The sequence below is a fragment of the Hyperolius riggenbachi genome, chromosome 4 (assembly GCF_040937935.1).
Source record: "Hyperolius riggenbachi isolate aHypRig1 chromosome 4, aHypRig1.pri, whole genome shotgun sequence".
Taxonomy (NCBI): domain Eukaryota; kingdom Metazoa; phylum Chordata; class Amphibia; order Anura; family Hyperoliidae; genus Hyperolius; species Hyperolius riggenbachi.
This window is the reverse complement of record NC_090649.1, coordinates 69,221,544-69,241,629: the sequence shown is the minus strand read 5'-3', so window position 1 is coordinate 69,241,629 and position 20,086 is coordinate 69,221,544. Positions and strand designations below refer to the sequence as shown.

At 46.7% G+C, this 20,086-nt stretch overlaps 1 protein-coding gene across 2 annotated transcripts in view; it reads left to right on the top strand.

The window, feature by feature from the left end:
* CYP39A1 (cytochrome P450 family 39 subfamily A member 1) overlaps positions 1-20,086 on the top strand; it is a 119,117-nt gene that overhangs the window by 16,626 nt on the left and 82,405 nt on the right. For both annotated transcript variants that reach the window (XM_068279053.1, XM_068279052.1), the window contains exon 2: positions 11,227-11,362. In XM_068279053.1, the coding sequence (XP_068135154.1) occupies positions 11,227-11,362 (136 nt within the window). The remainder of the gene's footprint in view (positions 1-11,226; positions 11,363-20,086) is intronic.

The following is a 20,086-nucleotide window of genomic DNA, read 5'->3' as shown; positions in this document are numbered from 1 at the left end:
GTATCTATGTCAGCTTCCGATGCCTCTGCAGTTCTGTCCAGGAACTTTAAAGTTCTGTGTAACCCTTCCAATGCTGGTCTAGTAAAAAAAAAAATGCTGGTTGCATATAATATACTGTAAATAATGTTTTAGAGCAAAGTTGAAATGCAGGGTTATATTCCGCTTTAAATATCGTTTTCAACCTTGTTTTATTGGAAATACATCGCTTTTGGTATTAACATTGTTTTTTAAACTTATAATGTGTTGATTATAGTTTTCTAATATATCGCTTTTAATATTACCGTTATTTTAAGATTTTTAATGCGTATGTGATTGTAAGGCTATCTATTCTATTGCTGTGTATATATGCACTGGCGTATCCAGACGGGGGTTCTGGATGTATGGAATCCCCCCCTGAGACTCCTGTACCTTTAAAAAAAATTCCCTGAAATCGCTGAAGCAGACAAGCTGGTAAATATAGAAAAGCTTGCCTCCTGCAGGGTCTGTGGGAAAAACTCAGCTCTCTCACTATTGTAAAGAGTGCATGTAGACAGCTACATAAAGTATGTCACAGGTTGAAATGTTTTTGACAGTCCCTAAACTCCAGGAGGGCTGCCTGCAGCTTGTGTGAGAGGCTGACAATCCCATAAGCTAAGTACTCACGGGGAGGGGGGGGGGGGGGGTGACAATAGTAGCTGTCGCTAGCACACGGGAGCGTGTGCGCGACAGTTCGGCGACAGCTCGTCACCAAGTCCCTCTGCATCCACACGGCAGCAGAGGGATTAGCGATGCGGCGGAAGCTGTCGCCGAGGTTCCTCCCCCCCCGCCGGAAGCTCCGTGTGCTGTGTGTGGGTAGCTGTCGCTAGCCCGCATACACATGCGGGACTAGCGACAGTTCCGGCGAGGTTGCGGCGACGGCTGTAGCCGGCGATTGAACATGTCAATCGCCTGGCGACAGCTCCGACGGGCGACGGTTCGGGGAGCGCGCGTCATACACACGGTCGAACTGTCGCCGCAACATGCGCGTGCCACGCGGTTGCGGCGACGGCCGTCCCCCGTGAGTATGGACCTTTACATCCTCCACACCCCTATGGACGGTATAACTATATCATTCCCCTATTCCCACAATCCTCCCCACCATGTTGTTAATGTTTTGTTTTTGCTTTGGCAATGCTAAATGTATTTGGTCCTGCCAATAAAGCTTTTTTGGATTTGACTGGCAGGGACAGGAGACACAGTACATGCAAGTAGCCTCTGTGTGATGAGGGACTGCAATACAGATATGCTATCTGCTCTATCTCAGTCTCTCCACTCCACCTGGGGGGGGGCAATCTCCCCCCAGGCCCCCTTTCATTCAGTGATTTAGGGCTGGTGTCTGGTGTATTCAGGTTTGTTGTTGTAAGGCAATGCAAAATACTAGGCTAACTGATAAAACTGCAATTAAAGGGCAGGCAAGCTGGTATATATACACAGCATGATGCAGAGCTTGCCTGGAGGGTCCGTGGGCAAAAATCTGTCTCTCCCCTATGTTCTGGGTCACCATGAGCTTGCTGGTTAGTCTGTGCCTCTCGGATTCACAAGCCCTACTCCATAGAGCCAAATTAATCCATGCCATGCACTGATGAGGATCAAACAATCTGAAACAGTCTGTATGCATGTTGGATTATTATGGCTCTGTACAAATTAACAAGCTGACACATCATTGCATTCCAGCGGTTCTCGATGTGTGTTTAGCTTCTAAGGGTACAATGGTTAATTTGCATATATTCAGCAGTGTTGCTCTGGGAGACATCTCAAGCTCACTCCAACCTGAATTATCGCAAATTCTTTCTGTTTTAGGAAAGCAAACTTTTGTTTTTCTATGTCATAATGACTGCATCTTGTTAAACAAGGTGAACAATTTTTGACAGTCCCTAGACTCCAGGGCTGCTTTCTGACTTGTGTGAGAGACTGGCAGGGACAGGAGTCCTATTATAGGCAAGTAGCCTCTGTGTGATGTGGGACTGCAATACAGATAATGCTCCATCTCAGGCTATTCTCAATTTCTCTCCATTCCTCTTCTCTCCGGGCTAGTGCACGCCAAAATCACAATAGCAATCGCTAGCAATTAGTGAGTGCGATTTTCAGAGCGATTTCTGAATGAATCACTCAAAAAAATGCTGCATGCGGTATACCTGCGATTTTGAAAAAATCACAACGCTGCTGTGGGAAAACCCACATAGGGTAACATTAGCCAAGCGCTTTTCAAATCAATGTTGATTTGAAAAACGCTCAGAAGCCCTCTTGGTGTGCACCAGCCCTCCCTCGTTCACCTTTGTTTCTCCCATTTCCCCTAGTGCTGGCTGGCTGTGTCTTCTTGTCATACAGGAAAGCTAAATAAAAGTGCAATCCTGGTGAGGCAAATTATTATTATTTAGTATTTATATAGCGCCGCCATCTTCCGCAGATGCATATATCCCTGCATCATATGGGTATCGCTTGCGCTATGTGACACTATGGGCTCTATTCATAAAACATTTGTGGCAAAAAAAACTCCTGGAGGGAAAATACCGCAGCGGTATTTTAGACTTCTGGGTGGTAATTCATAAAAATCTTGCCAGCTGCGATGCAAGAGTGCCTTAGAGCGGAGATCTCCCGCTGAAAGCTGGCGGTAAGCTGTCGGAAGGCATGCGGAAACACTTCAGCCGGCAGGGTCCCTCCGTGCACTGCTCTCTCTGGGAGGTCTGTCCCATTCACTTGTATGTAATCCGCAAAATCAGAGGAAGCGTTATTTCCTGTCCACATACCGCTTCCTCTAAACTTTATGAATGGCCACTTGGTTACTTTTTTCTAGATAAATCTAGAAAAACACTGGAGAAGGCGGAAATTTCTCGCTCTGCTGGGGGATTGTAGATTTTCATGCGGGAACAGCTTTTATGAATGCCCACTTTGCTAAATGGACAGGAAAATCCGCTGTTTTGAGCGGAAAACTTGCGGTAACCTTTTATGAATAGAGCCCTATGTGGCATATTCCACTGAATTGTCCAAAGTCTATCTCCCGTTCCTTTCTCGGGGAGTTGTGCCAGCGCTGTCCCCTGTTCAAATTTGCTGCTACCAGAAGCCCTCAGAAACACTCATGTCCTTGAGTACTTCCAAAGATAGGCAGCTCCGTAATACGCCAGCGCACTTTTGTGCATGGGCAGTATGGAGCCACCTGTATTCGGAAGCACTCGGGGACATAAGTGCTTCTGGACCTTTCAGGAATCCCCCCCCCCCTCTTAAAAATCCTGCGTTTGCCCCTGATTTTATATATATATATATATATATATATATATATATATATATATATATATATATATATATATACTAGCTGATTGCCCGGCGTTGCCCGGGTATGTATTTGGCTGGTGTTGGCTCCGCACACTTTCTAACCCTAACGCACAAACACTCAATGACCAAGTTTGTGAGCTTTGGGGTCCTTGGCATCAATAATTTGTATATTCCCATAGAAATTAAACAAATCAGATTGGCTGTTTGTGGCTTCACCCCCTCTCCAGCATTTGAACCCCAGTCACCCAATAACCAACTGTAGCAGGTTTGAGGCATCTGCTATTAACAGTGTAAAAATGGCAGCAATTTAAATATTCCACTTGAAAATCAACAGGTGAATTTTGATTGGCTATTATAGGCTCCTGCAACAAACACAATTGCAGTTGGCATTCAGTTTAGAGGTGGTGGGGTGAGTTCCCTGGAGGTGAGAGGTCCAGGGCTTGCCCGCACTTCCCTCTAGGTGTCACATGGTGGTTTGGGGGCCCCAGTGAGTGACAGAGACCTGGGGCCCCTGGGCTGTCATGTGGACCAGTGTTTGTGATTTTATTATAGGCTCCACCCACTTCCCTGAATATTAATCTGGGCAACGTTTGGGAACCCTGCCATAAACAGTGTAAGAATGGCTGCAGTTTACATTTTCCCAGTGAAATTTGTTTTTGGCTCCACCCACTGTTTGTAACTTGAACACACAGTCATTCAGTGACCAAGTTTGTGAGCTTTCGGGTCCTTGGCATCAATAATTTGTATTTTCCCATGAAATGAAACAAATCTGATTCACTGTTTGTGGCTCTGTCCCCTTTTCTGAATTTGAACCCCAGTGACCCACTTACCAACTGTACCAGGTTTGAGGCTTGTGCCATTAACAGTACAAGAATGGCAGCAATTTTAATATTCTCCTTGAAAAGCGACATGTAATTTTGGATTGGCATTTTTAAGCTCCAGACACTTTTCTGAAGATTAATCCCAGTCACCCAGTAACCAGCTGGGCAAAATTTGAAAACCCTGCCATTAACAGTGAAGAAAGGCTGCAGTTTACAATTTCCCAGAAAAATCTGTTTTTAACTCCACCCACTTTTTTAACCTTGACACACAGTCACTCAATGGCCAAGTTTGTGAGCTTTTGGGTTCCTGGCGTCAAAATTGTGTGACTGGAAGCAGTTTATCCAGCAAAGAAATCTGGATGTTTGTGGCTCCACCCCTTTACTGAATTTGAACCCCAGACACTTAACAACCAACTGTACCAGGTTTGAGGCCCCTGCCATTAACAGTGTAAGAATGACTGCAGTTTCAATATTCCCCTTGAAAATCAATAGGTGAATTTTGATTGGCTACTGTAGGCTCCACCCACTTTCCTGAATATTAGTCCCAGTCATCCAGTGACCAACTGTGTCACCCACCCACCCAGTTTGAGAACCCTGCCAATAACCGAATGGCTGAAATCAATCTAACAAATGTGATTGGCTGTTTGTGGCTCCACCCCTTTAGTGAATTTGGACCCCAGTCACCCAATGACTGACTGTATCAGGTTTGAGGCCTCTGCCATTAACAGTGTAAGAATGGTAGCAATGTGAATATTCCCCTTGAAAATCAATAGGTACATTTTGATTGGCTGTTGTAGGCTCCACGTACATTTCTGAATATTCATCCCAGTCACCCAGTGGCCAATTGTGTCAAGTTTGGGAACCCTGCCATGTTAAAAATTTAGTTGTTGGCACCGCCCACTTTTTCTAACCTTGACATACAGTCACTCAATTATCAAGTTTAGCAGCGTTGGGGTCCTTGGTATCAATACTTTGTATATTCCCATTGAAAAATAAACAAATCTGGCTGTTTGAGGCTCCGCCCCCTTTCTGAAATTGAACCCCAGTCACCCAGTGACCAATTGTACCAGGTTTGAGGCATCTGCTATTAACAGTATAAGAGAATGGTAGCAGCTTAAATATTCCATTTGAAAATCAAAAGGTGAATTTTGATTGGCTGTTGTAGGCTCCACCCACCTTCCAAAATCTTAATCTCATTCACCCAGTGACCAACTGTGCAAAGTTTGAGAGCCCTGCCATTAACGATGTAAGAATGGCTGCAGTTTATATTTTCCCAGAGAAATGTGTATTTGGCTCCGCCCACTTTTTGTAACCTTGACACACAGTCACTCAATGACCAAGTTTGTGAGCTTTCAGGTTCCTGGCATCAAAAATGTGTGAATGGAAGCAGTTTATCCACCAAGGAAATCTGATTGGCTGTTTGTGGCCCCGCCCCTTTAGTGAATTTGGACCCCAGTCACCCAATGACCGACTGTAGCAAGTTTGAAGCCTCTACCATTAAAAGTGTAAGAATAGCAGCAGTTTAAATATTCCCCTTGAAAATCAATAGGTGAATTTTGATTGGCTGTTGTAGGCTCCACCCACTTTCTTGAATCTTAATCGCATTCACCCAGTGACCAACTGTGGCAAGTTTGAGAACCCTGCAATTAACAGTCTAAGAATGGCTGCAGTTTACATTTTCCCATGTAAAATGAATGAATGAAATTTGATTGGCTGTTTTATGCTCCGCCCACTTTTCCTGGATTTGTAACCTCAGTCACCAAGTGACCAACTGTGCCAAGTGTGGGGACTCTGGCTTGATTACTGTGAGAATGGCAGCCTTTTACATTTTTTCCATTGACTTGAATAGGTGAAATCTGATTTGCTGTTTGTAGCTCCGCCCAGGTGTGCAGGGGGGCCACGAGACCGCCAGAACCTATCATCCCAGGTAGTAAGGGATCTGTATACCAAGTTTCGTTCAAATCGGTCAAGCCGTTTTCGAGTGATCGCGGCACATACACACATACATACATACGATTATATATATATATATAATATATATATATATATATATATATATATATATATATATATATATATATATATATATATAGTGCCTTAGGTTTAGGCACCACCAGGGGGGTCTAGGGGTTAGGGATAGGTACAGGGAGGGTTCTGTGTGAGAGTAGGGATAGGTATAGTTACTGTACAATATACACCACCATGGGGGTGGTTAGGGTTAGGCACCACCAGGGGGTCTAGAGGTTAGAGATAGGTACAGGGAGGGTTCTGTGTGAGAGTAGGGATAGGTATAGTTACAATACAATATTTGTAATAAATACATTTTATTAAATTATGTATATATACACAAAGAGTGGGACTAGGGGTTAGGGATAGGGAGAGCCTACAGTTAGGTATAATTGCAGTAAAATTCCTGTAAAATCTTCCATTGTATTACTATGCTTAACCTTCCTGGCGGTAAGCCAGAGCTGAGCTCGGGCTATGCCACGCAGGAGGATTTCTCAGGCCCTGCTGGGCCGATTTGCATAGTTTTCTTTTTTGCAACACGCAGCTAGCACTTTGCTAGCTGTGTGTGCATTCCGATCGCCGCCGATTAGCCACCGATCGCCGCGCCGCCCCCCCCCCACCCCCAGATCCCGTGCGCTGCCTGGCCAATCAGTGCCAGGCAGCGCTGAGGGGTGGATCGGGACTCCCTTTGACGTCACGACGTCGGTGACGTCATCCCGCCCCGTCGCCATGGCGACGGGGGAAGTCGGAGGCGATTGAAGCGGGCGGGAGGATGCCGCTGCATAGCGGCTATCATGTAGTGAGCCCTAGGCTCGCTACTTTAACAAAAATAATTTTTTTAAAAAGCTACTGTGCTGCCCGCTGGCGGTTTCTAATAGACCGCCAGGAGGGTTAATACAAGTGTAAATATCGTTTTTTGTTATAGACGCTATTTGACGTTTCATTTCCGAATTCATTTGTTGTTATAGACGATATTTTGCCGTTTCATTTCCGTTTATTGAACCGATTTAGCACTAGATTTTCGTTTATAAGCTATAAACAAAAAATATTGTTTTACACTACAACTTATAGTTTCGGCTATATCCTGCGCCCTTTTTTCCAGCCGCCCTTTTTTGATACACGCGTCTGCGCACAGCAGTCTTACCCCAGCTTCATGCATCAACCCCTATGTCCACCATAAAACATAACCAGTGTGTGGCAAGTAAGTTTTTTTTTTTGCACTTTGAGATGAGCTAATATTTGCCGAGCAGCGCAGTGTTAATTGAGTCATGTGATTTTTAATTTACACAATGTAAACAATCGCCAGCACTTAACGGTTGTGATTTGGGGCATTGAATCAGGCCCTGGGTCTAGATCTGTCTGCTTGAAACTGCCCTGCTTTTCCTGGACAAATCATAGGGATTTTCTTGGCACATATACATTACTTTCCATTCCTAGAAAGGGAGCCAAAGCAAACGTCAATACCATTCTCATCAGTTTCTGATGCTGTCTGCCCAGACAGGACTTGTGACAGACTGATGGGACCTTGACATCGCTGCAGATCAGATAACAGTGTGTAAAGGTCCAGCTCTATGTGTGAGGTTACTTTTTCTCAGATCTGCTGACAAGCCTAGTTTTTCTCCTTAAAGCAAAACTTCAATATACCGCATATAGTCGCATATAAGCTGACCTGTGTATAAGCCAAGGTACCCACTTCTCCCTCAAAAACCAGGAAAAAGTAATTGACTCTCTTATAAGCCCCCTCCCCAATATAGCCCCCTCCACAATAGCCACATGTTCCTCCAGTATAAGTCAGCCCCCCTCCCCATTGCCAGATGTGCTAGAGGTTCATACAGCTGTGTCTCAAGAAGCCTCTAGATGTGTCATAGATATAAAACACAGCGATTACCACACAGGAAGAATCCCCGATCACTGCACCGCTGACACGTTGCTTGCACGCTCCACTCCATAAGCCTGGGGACACAGGTAGTCTTGAGCAGCACACTCTGCACACCATGTTGCAGGGGATGGGGGGGCACAAACACAGCAGGGAGCAAGCTGGTAAGAGCAGGATCACTAGTGCACAATCCTTATGCTCCTCTGCCAGTAACAAAGCCTCCTCCACCATCCAGACTGCTCCAGTGACTCACATATAAGCCGAGGGGGGAACTTTTCAGCACATTTTTATGCTGAAAAATTAGGCTTATACGTGAGTATATACAGTACTGTCTTTAGTGACTTCCAATGTATTCAGTCCTTCCAAACCAAATACGGTAGAGTTTCCTTGACCAGTGTATTGCTGTCTGTGCAGAGCTGTCACCTCTGAGTGCCTAACTCCTGCCGGCTTTTGTAATTCTATGGTGTCATTCGTGTGCACCGCAATGCATGCTGGGAGATGTATTCGCATCCACAGACTATTTCTCCCAGCATGCACCATGGCCGCCAGGAATTACTAAAGCTGACAAAAGCTGCCAGTCATTGGAGAAGATGGCTGCGTCATACAGGTCGGGGGTTAGAGGAGCAGCAGCCTGCAGGTAAGTAACTATGCTCCCCCAACCTCCAGCCCACCACCAGCACACACCATTATGAACCTCCCTTATGGGGAGGTTTTTTAAATCCACTGCCCAGGCCACTATAAGGTGAGCTGTAAAAAAAAAAAAAAAAAAAAAAAGCTAGATACCTATTTCGAGCCTTCCTGGTCCTCTCTCCATGTCCTCGTTCCCCTGCTGAAATCCTTTGACCAGTAGGTAACATACATCTTCGTCCCCCCTTGGGCTGGCTTCAGAAGTAGTTGTGTCCCCGAGTACTCCCGAAGACGAGCGGATCCATACTGCGCACACACAAGTCCGGGCTCGCGCAGTGCAGATGTGCACCTCTTCGGAATTACTCAGGGACGCTTCTGAGGCTCCCAAAGGCATGTCATTTGAATGGGGGACGGCGGTGGAACGAGGACACAGAGAGAGCATAGGAAAGGCTCTATGGGACCCAGAGCCTTTCCTCTCCATAGGTGAGTATGTAACTTTTTTGAACAGCTGGCTTCAGGTTTTCTTTAAATGAATAGAGAACAGGCCACAAGCATGAACTTGTCCTATTCATTGCTGGGCTTCCCACTGTGTTTCAGCTTAAATGAACAAGCGACACTCATGCTAACCTAGAAATTAAAAACACGTATATGAGTAGATAAATACTAGTTCTACTTACATAACAGATGTATTGCACTGTCCACGTTATTATTCCTGTGAATTTTATGAAGGAAAAGCAGAGAATCCTATTCTGAACAGTTACCATCTCGGTTACCTTTGAATGAAGCTAATCCTGACATCATTTCCTCCCTCACTCTTTTTCTCCTCTTGCTAATTGTGTATTCGTTACTCGCCCTCCTCCGAGTGTCTTTAGACACTCCCACTGAGGTCTATACTAGGAAGTGCACTGTGTTATGTCATTAGAAGGAGGGAGAAATAAAGGGAAGAAGAGGAATATATTATAGATAAAAAGACGCCCAGCATGTAACTGTTTGGCAATGGAAATTAAAGGGACAGTGAACCTAAGGGAAGTGATAACTCCAAACCATAACAGCAGAAAAAGTTTTGAAAAATTTTTGAATGCAGGATTAGTATCTTTATCACTTAAAGTGAACCTCCGGACTAAAAATCGACTCAGCAGCACTGAAAAGGCTTGGTGTTTCTTTAACAGTTTCACAGCATCAGAACTTTGTCTCTCTTATCCAAGCCTCATTTTTAGCTACACAGAAGAAAACTGCCCGGGCTTTTTTCCTCTGATGCTGTGCAAAGCATGATGGGATTCCTGATGATGTTGCTCTCGTTCTGCTGTTTTGGTGCAAATTTTTTTTTTTTTACATTTTGAATTTGACATTTGAAGCCTAGCGTGTGCAGCTGGGAGGGGTTATCAGGACACAGCACAGTTGGAACTGTGTCTCCTGCTCCTTGTCACCTCCTTTCAACCAAAAAGATGGCTGCCCCCATGACAAAGATGGCAGCCCCCATGAATCACAAACATTTGCCTGTTCTTTTAAAACAGGGTGGGTAAAAAATTATATTACCCATCTATTCTAATTAACATAACTAATGTAACTTAATGACAGTATGTTTGTTTAGGCTGAAGTTCCCCTTTAATACACTCAGACCAGTTGCTGTTAAAGTTTGATTTTTATGGTGACATACCGCTTCAAAGTACATTACTGGTCAGTAGGGTTTAGAGGGACTTGCAGCATCTCCCTAAATCTCTGTCCAGTTACTGAGCGTGCCACTTTATGGCTTCTTAAAAGCACACGGGACAGCCATACTATCCCAGGGAAAAAAACACATATACTGTATAGGTAGATAAATACTTGTTCTACTTACATAACATATGTATTGTACAGTCCACATTTTGATTTCGGTGAATTTTACATAGAAAATAAAGTTAAAACATTTCTAGGCATTTTCCATCTATACTGCCTCTGCCTGATGCCAATTCTGATGTAATTTCCTCCCTTACTCTTTTTTATCCTCCTGCCTGAAATGGTGTATGCAAAACTGCACTGTCATATCTAGCTTGCTTTGTAAACACATGTGAGCACAGCATAGATCGCATTTCAGCAACTTCTGCAGATGGGTGAGGTGTATTTGCCCTCTAAGCATCGTGTCACACTGAACTACCCTCAGCCAATCAGTGAGAAGCATCAATGTGGGAGGAAAGATAACAAGCTTTCCGCTCCCCAGCAATTTACCAGAAAGGTACAGCATACACATTGAAGATTATATTGGAATTATTGCAATGCAGGGTCAAGTTGTAGACTGCATAATAAACACAGAACAGTGGGTAGATGGAATGTGATTTTATGGCTGACAATTTCACTTTGCGTGTATGCCAGAGTCCCTTTTTTAGTGTTGTATTGTGAGGTGGGATAAGGTTGTCAAGGGGACCCAGAATGGTTATCTGCCCAGGGCCCCATGTTGCCCCTTAGCACCACTGTGTAACAGCATCTCTGAATAAAGTATCTTTTTTTTTTTCAATCGTGGCAACCTGCAGAGTACCATGCCAGGGCATATTTAAAATGATTTAAATCTTATCTTTTTATACTACTGTACAGCAAGTACCACACTACCAGTTGTGTATTATGTCTTTTTAGCATGGGCCGGTCTTCACTGTAGTGGCTGCAGGTAACAGGCTCACGTTCCTCAGTGGAGACGAGGGAGTATCGGCCTTCTTCACATCAAAACAAGTGGACTTCCAGCAGGCGGTGCAGAAGCCAGTCCAGTACACAGGTAACGCTAACAGCTGCCGATCACATGACCTACAGTCTAGTACGCAGGAAATCCTAACAGCTGCAGATCACATGACCTACGGTCTAGTACGCAGGAAATGCTAACAGCTGCAGATCACATGACCTACAGTCTAGTACGCAGGAAATGCTAACAGCTGCAGATCACATGACCTACAGTCTAGTACGCAGGAAATGCTAACAGCTGCCGATCACATGACCTACAGTCTAGTACGCAGGAAATGCTAACAGCTGCAGATCACATGACCTACAGTCTAGTACGCAGGAAATGCTAACAGCTGCAGATCACATGACCTACAGTCTAGTACGCAGGAAATGCTAACAGCTGCCGATCACATGACCTACAGTCTAGTACGCAGGAAATGCTAACAGCTGCAGATCACATGACCTACAGTCTAGTACGCAGGTAATGCTAACAGCTGCAGATCACATGACCTACAGTCTAGTACGCAGGTAATGCTAACAGCTGCAGATCACATGACCTACAGTCTAGTACGCAGGAAATGCTAACAGCTGCAGATCACATGACCTACAGTCTAGTACGTAGGTAATGCTAACAGCTGCCGATCACATGACCTACAGTCCAGTACACAGGTAATGGTAACAGCTGCAGATCACATGACCTACAGTCCAGTACGCAGGTAATGCTAATAGCAGGGCTGGTTCTAGCTACAATGGGGCCCCGCGGCTAAAGTAATCCGGGGGCCCCCCAACTGCCTCCCACGCAGAAATTCATCCACCCCAGGATTACCCACCCGAAATTTATTGTGCTTCTGGGGCCTCTGCAAAGTTTTTTACAGCATAGAAACTCATCCGTCTCAGCTGGCATGCTGCTTCATTAGTCCGTGCTTCCCATCTTCACCCTCTTCTCAGTGACCTATCGCATTACATAATGACATAAGTCAAGTCACTGAGAAGAGGCAGCCAGGGGGGGATGAAGAAGGGGAGCACGGACTAATGGAGGAGAGCCGCACTGGCCAGTATAGGTGAGTTGCTTTGCTGCCAAAATCTTTGCAGGGGCCCCTGGGGGACATGTGGGAGGCCAGGCAGCGATTGGGGGCCTTGGGGCAATTGCCCAGGTTGCCCCTATGCTAGCACTGGGCCTGGCTAACTGCTACAGATCACATGACTGACACTTGCCTCAACATATATATTCTCTGGTGCTATCCAGTGAGGAGCTCCTGCACCATCCACTTTCTATAGCACAGACTTCCAGAGGTTCAGGATGTTGGCTCTACAGAAAGCTTTGTCTGCGCCCCGCCCACTTTGAGACTGAACAGTCTGATGATGCTGAGCCAATTAGCAGCCTGGCCCACAGAGCCAGCTGCAAATATCTTTGAGGGAACTTGAAGTGAGAGAAATGTGGAGGCTGACATCTTTATTCTCAAATCAACAATGTCACTATTATCAAGAGCTAGACCTGACTGATTAACTGACCCCTACCTAAGCCGTATTAAGCCCTTGTTCCCTAAGGAATCTGTAGCCCATGAAGATGGGGCTCTGCCCCCTGAATAATTCCACCCTACATGACCCATAACATCAGGAGGCACTTTGCAATTGGTGGGTAGCAAATCTTCCTCTTGGTTGGCAAAGCATCATTGTTTTGATGTTAAGAACAATTGGTTCATGCCACTTCCGCCAGTGTTGAAGAGAATAACTGTATGGCTTGTATGGAACCGCTACCTATTGATGACCCTTAATGATCTCCTACCTATTTACTGTAACATCCGCAGTAATGGCGGCTGCGAGCACGCAGAGTGTCTCCGCAGCCGCCTTGCCTTCCTGTTCAGGGACTTCGCCCGTGCCTCTGGCATCTAGTACTCTGAGGACGGGTTTGTCTTTTGCACATAGGGTTGCTGTATCGCGCGCGGAGACAGGACCTTTATCCGGGGAGGAGGCGCGTCAGCTGACCAGCCGGTCGGCTGACGTCAGAGGAGACTCACGGCGCTCCGGATTGGCTGATTGTTGTGGGCGCGGCCGTGGGGTCTCCTCTGCTTCATAATCCTTCACTGTTTACTCGCAACTTGTCTGCTGTTGCGAATACTCACGTGTTAGCGCTCAGACCTTAGATAGTATCCGGTGTGCTTTGATCTGGGAGGAAACCAGGGATTTCACACAAGACTAGGATTATTGTTTTACTGTAAATATAGGTGGCTGGATAGTGTAATGGTTAAGGGCTCTGCCTCTGACACAGGAGATCTGGGTTCGAATCTCGGCTCTGCCTGTTCAGTAAGCCAGCACCTATTCAGTCGGAGACCTTGGGCAAGTCTCCCTAACACTGCTACTGCCTATAGAGCGCGTCCTAGTGGCTGCAGCTCTGGCGCTTTGAGTCCGCCAGGAGAAAAGCGCGATATAAATATTCTGTGTTTGTTTGTTTTGTTTGTATATTGATATTCTGTGTATGACTCTGGCCAGTGCAGTTTGTAGGCTAAAATGCACCCAGGGCGAGGGTGTAAAAATTGTGCCCCCAGCAAGGTATGGGCGCCCACAATATAGGTTAGCCAGCTCTAGTTGCACTCAGTATAGGTCCCCCCAGTATAGGTAGCCAAGAATAGGTAATCCAGTATAGGTAGCCAGCTATAGGCCCCCAGTATAGGTAGCCAGGCATAGGTGAGCCAGTATAGTTGCCCCCGGTAGCTGCCCCCCAGTATAGGTTAGATAGGTAGGTGCCCCCCACTATAGGTTAGTTAGCTGCCCCCCAGTATAGGTCAGATAGGTAGGTGCCCCCAAGTATAGGTTAGATTAGGTAGGTGCCCCCCAGTATAGGTTAGATTAGGTAGGTGCCCCCCCCAGAATAGGTTAGATAGGTAGGTGCCCCCCAGTATAGGTTAGATAGGTAGGTGCCCCCCAGTATAGGTTAGATTAGGTAGGTGCCCCCAGTTTAGGTTAGATAGGCAGCTTTCCCCAGTATAGGTTAGGTAGGTCCACCCCCCCCCCTGCCCCATAATGGAGGGGGGAGCCGGAGCCGCGGGGAGGGCAGCCCGACCTCTCTCTCCCCGGGCCGCCCTCCGTGCTCCCCCCTCAGACGCAGAGTAATTACGCAGCAGGAAGCGCTGTGCATAACTACTCACCTTCCTGCGTTCCACTCGCCGCTGATCTCCTCTCGTCATAGACGCTGCTACACACGCTGCTTACTGTTTAGCCGGAAGCAGCGTGTGTAGTAGTGTCTATGACGAGAGGAGATCAGCTGCGAGTGGAAAGCAGAAAGGTGAGTAGTTATGCACAGCGCTTCCGTCTGCGTAATTACTCTGCGTCTGAGGGGGGAGCATGGAGGGCGGCCTGGGGAGAGGGAAGGAGAGGTCGGGCTGCCCTCCCCGCGGCTCCGGCTCCCCCCTCCTCTACAGCGCCCCCCTCACAACAGCGCCCAGGGCAGCGGCACAGGCCGCACAACCCTAAAAACGGGCCTGACTCTGGCTACCCTCTGACTCTGCTCTTGCTTATCATTTCTGTACTTCTGCCCATCTGACTTTGTTGCTGAACCCTGCCTGATATCTTACTACTCTCTTGTCTGCAGATTCTGTACTGTACCTGCCCGCTTGTTACTGATCCTAGCCTGTCTGAGCTGTTTACTCACCAGTGAGCCCTTGTCACTGGTGAGGTGCTCTTCTAATAGTACCCACCAGCTCCTCTGGTGAGGTTTTGTCAAACTATTCAGTTACTGTGTTCTAATAGTACCCACCAGCTCCTCTGGTGAGGTTTTGTCAAACTATTCAACTATTCAGTTACTGTGTTCTAATAGTACCCACCAGCTCCTCTGGTGAGGTTTTGTCAAACTATTCAGTTACTGTGTTCTAATAGTACCCACCAGCTTCTCTGGTGAGGTTTTGTCAAACTATTCAACTATTCAGTTACTGTGTTCTAATAGTGCCCACCAGCTCCTCTGGTGAGGTCTAGCTAAACTATTCTGTTACTGGTGCACCAAGCACTACATACTTTGTATTCTGCCAGCTATACTTGTATTATTGGTGATACTGCAGATCATCACATAATCAGGTATAGCGTCTGTATTATTGGTGATTCTGCAGATCACACATAAGCAGACGTCTGTGTTGCTACACCAATCGTTACAGAACAGCAGACCAAAAAATTATGGAGACACTGTGCAGTCGGGTTGAACTTTTGACCACGACCATTAACCATCTCATCAAGACGGTTAACATACAGCAGACCCAGATTGACCAATTGGCTGAGACAGTTAACCGTCTTAAAGGTCCTAATGCACAAGTGTCCTCCTCTCTAGTTATTGAGCCCAGGATGCCTCCTCCTGAAAGATTCTCGGGGCATCGCCCTGATTTTCGAAACTTCAAGCACCGGTGCTTATAATATTTTGAGTTACGGCCAGTATCTTCAGCTACAGAGAACCAGAAGGTCACTTTTTTAAAGACCTTATTAACTGGGGATTCCTAGTCCTGGGCCTACAGTCTCTCCGAGGGTAGTGAGGCTTTGGCCTCTGTGCAGGATTTCTTTAAAGCGATGGCAGTTATATATGACGATCCCGATTTGGCTACAACATCTGAGAGGAAACTTAAGACTCTCAGACAAGGGCACAGCCCTGTCGAGACTTACGCAGCTGAATTTAGAAGGTGGGCAGTATCAGTCAGATGGGGGCAGTATGCGCTGCTGCATTGTTTCCTGACGGGATTGTCAGATGCTGTAGCCGATTTGATGTTAGGGCACCCTGAGCCTAAGTCCTTGGATGAGGCTATATCCTTGGCAATCAAGATTGATCGGCGAGTTCGCTACTAAAAGCAAACTCGGGGTAAAATCCCAGGGAGAATCGCTCCTGGTATTTTTTCACCTCCTGTTCCTTCCCCTCCGCCTCTGGATGAGCCAATGCAGATTGGACAGACCAAACTCTCGGAGGTTGAAAAGAACAGGAGATGTGCTGAGAAACTCTGTCTATATTGTGCAGAGAAAGGACATATAGGGCTTGATTCACAAAGCGGTGCTAACTGTTAGCACGCCTGTGAAAACCCCCTTAGCACGTCTAAACAAGCTTTTCGCGCATAAAACTTTACGCGCGCAAAACTTTATGCGCGTAAAACTTTACGCGCGTACTGCACAGAGCGCAGGGCGCTCCGCGCGAAGTGCCCAATAAAGCCTATGGGACTTAGCGCGCGTAAAACTTTGCGCGCGTAAAACTTTGCGCGCGTAAAACTTTGCGCGCGCAAAGTTAGCGCGCGATCTGATTGAGAAATCCGGTGCTAACCTACTAAGCACCCTGGTTAGCACGTCTAAAGACTTTAGACGCGCTAAGTAGGTTAGCACCGCTTTGTGAATCAAGCCCATAGGGCTTGATTCACAAAGCGGTGCTAACCTACTTAGCACGTCTTAAGTCTTTAGACGCGCTAACCAGGGTGCTAAGTAGGTTAGCACCGGATTTCTCAATCAGATCGCGCGCTAACTTTGCGTGCGCAAAGTTTTATGCGCGCAAAGTTTTACGCGCGCTAAGTCCCATAGGCTTTAATGGGCACTTCGCACGGAGCGCCCTGTGCTCTGTGCAGTACGCGCGTAAAGTTTTACGCGCATAAACTTTTGCGCGCGTAAAGTTTTATGCGTGAAAAGCTTGTTTAGACGTGCTAAGGGGGTTTTCACAGGCGTGCTAACAGTTAGCACCGCTTTGTGAATCAAGCCCATAGTGGCAAATTGTCCCAGAAAGGCGGAAAACTCTATTGCCTAGGTGTAGCTGAAGGTACTACCCTAGGCGATCCAGTCTTACCTCTAAAAAACAATCGTTTACTTCTCCCGTGTTCTATTGCCAGGGAGGGTCAGGTTCATTCCACCCAGGCCTTTATAGACTCGGGTTCTGCAGTTAATGTGATGGCCTATGATTTTGCCGTTAAAATTGGTTTTCCTCTCTTTTCTGTGGGACGCCAGGTGGTGGTTACCACAATGGATGATTCACCATTGCAGGGGAAACAACCACTTACTCAGACTCCTGTGTTAACATGTCAGCTAGGAGTGTTGCATAAAGAACAAATACAGTTCCTGGTTCTTAAAATGTCCACCTCCACTGTAATTCTTGGTATGCCATGGCTAAAGAAACACTCCCCTCAGATCGACTGGAGTTCCAGACAACTGTTGAGTTGGTCCTCCTACTGTCGTCATCATTGTTTGGAGAAAGTCATTATAGGCGCTACCGAGATTCAAGTGGAGGGAGAGTCACCACAGTCCTCTGACGCCCCTGACATTGAGACCTGGGAAAATTGGGCATCTGTCTTGAACCCTTTTCAGCAGGAGGTTCCCGAAGGGAAACCAGATGGGATTCTGTTTGTACCACTCCAGTTCAGATTTCAAATTCTACATGTTTTTCACGCCCATAAGAATGCAGGTCACCCAGGTATTGCCCGCACGCAGGAGTTGCTGGACAGATGTGTCTGGTGGCCCTCTATTGTCTCTGACTGTAAAGACTTTGTTGGAACCTATTCTGTTTGTGCCAGGAGTAAGTCCTCTAGACGGGCTCCTGTGGGTACACTACAGCCATTACCGGTGCCTGAGCAGCCATGGACTCACCTGTCCATGGACTTTGTGGGTGAATTGCCCAGATCTGATGGGAAAACAGTCATATGGGTGGTAGTCGATAGGTTCAGTAAGATGGCCCATTTTGTTCCCTTGGACGGACTCCCCTCTGCACAGGAACTGGCAGAGTTCTTCATTCACCACATTTTCAGATTGCATGGTATCCCAGAGAGTGTGGTGTCAGATAGGGGAGTCCAGTTTGTTTCCATGTTCTGGAGGGCCTTTTGTCATCATTTGGGTATGAATCTATCGTTTTCCTCCGGCTACCACCCACAGACTAATGGGCAGACTGAAAGTGTTAACCAGTCCTTAGAACAGTTCCTTAGGTGCTATGTGGCGGATGCCCAGATGGATTGGGCCAAGTTCTTATCCTTTGCAGAATTTGCCCATAATAATTTGAAATGTGCTTCCTCGGGGTTCTCCCCATTTCAGGTTGTAACGGTGAGAACTCCTTTCCTGGCTCTGCGCAGAGACAGGACCTTTATGCGGGGAGGAGGCGCGTCAGCTGACCAGCCAGTCGGTTGACGTCAGAGAAGACTCACAGCGCTCCGGATTGGCTGATTGTTGTGGGCGTGGCCGTGGGGTCTCCTCTGCTTCATAAGCCTTCACTGTTCACTTGCAACTTGTCTGCTGTTGCGAATACTCACGTGTTAGCGCTCAGACCTTAGATAGTATCCTGTGTGCTTTGATCTGGGAGGAAACCAGGGATTTCACACAAGACTAGGATTTTTGTATTACTGTATATTGATATTCTGTGTATGACTCTGGCTACCCTCTGACTCTGCTCTTGCTTATCGTTTCTGTACTTCTGCCCATCTGACTTTGTTGCTGAACCCTGACTGATATCTTACTACTCTCTTGTCTGCCAATTCTGTACTGTACCTGCCCGCCGGTTACTGATCCTAGCCTGTCTGACCTGTCTACTCACCAGTGAGCCCTTGTCACTGGTGAGGTGCTCTTCTAATAGTACCCACCAGCTCCTATGGTGAGGTTTTGTCAAACTATTCAGTTACTGTGTTCTAATAGTACCCACCAGCTCCTCTGGTGAGGTTTTGTCAAACTATTCAGTTACTGTGTTGAGGTTTTGTCATATTTTTCAGTTACTGTGTTCTAATAGTACCCACCAGCTCCTCTGGTGAGGTTTAGCCAAATTAATCAGTTACTGTGTTCTAATAGTACCCACCAGCTCCTGGTGAGGCTTAGTCAAAATATTCAGTTACTGTGTACCAATAGTGCCCACCAGCTCCTCTGGTGAGGTCTAGCTAAACTATTCTGTTACTGTTGCACCAAGCACTACATACTTTGTAGTCTAGAGGAGAAAAGGTTCTGAAGGGCACACCATCAAAATCGTTGTCGGGTGCTTGACACTGGGACATAGGCAGTGTCTCAAGTAGAACTAGGAAAAAAATGTGTCAGCACACCGTCTTTCCTTCAATTCAAGCTCTTTTATTGAGCCATGCGATACAAAGGTATAAAACCGACAATTGTTTCGGGGGCCGCGCAGGGTCCCCCTTCTTCAAGGCGTAGTTACAAATGCATGCAGATACACTTCACCATATATACTAACACCCTCCCCCAACGATCCACCCATAGTGATGCAAAATAATGATGTCATCTCCATTGTTTACAACATGATTATGCCCCAAAGTCAATTGCAGCCTGTAATCAAAACCCTTAAAAAGGCATCAGAATCCAGCAATGTACTCAACGCTATTATATGCTGTCATTCATACCTCTTGGAGGTTTCTCCAGTCACACCCCGTTGTTGGATAGTGGATAATTGCTGCAGCGCTTGTGTCAAAGGGAACCGTTGCCGGCCAATCTGGTAAGTTGGTTGTCTTCGCGCGCTATTGCTCCAAGCTCCGCCCCTCGCCTGTCATAGGTAGAGGGATCTGGAGAAGTAGGGTACGCCGCTCACCCTGTCCATTTCCGCCCACACATGACGGAGCTCCGTGCGCCGTTGTAGGTAGGCGTGGTGACCGTCCACGCGTCACACAGCTGCGTTCTGTTGGCATGCGACCATCGCTATGCCAACATGATGCATGGCTATCAGTCCCGCCCTCGGTGGGCGTATCATCCCAAGGGGAATCTCGTGATAGACCAATCTGACGCAAGGGGACATTGCACTGGGGTCTGCTGGCAATGAATCGGGTCATGGCTCCCCACTGGTGCATACACTTACACATGT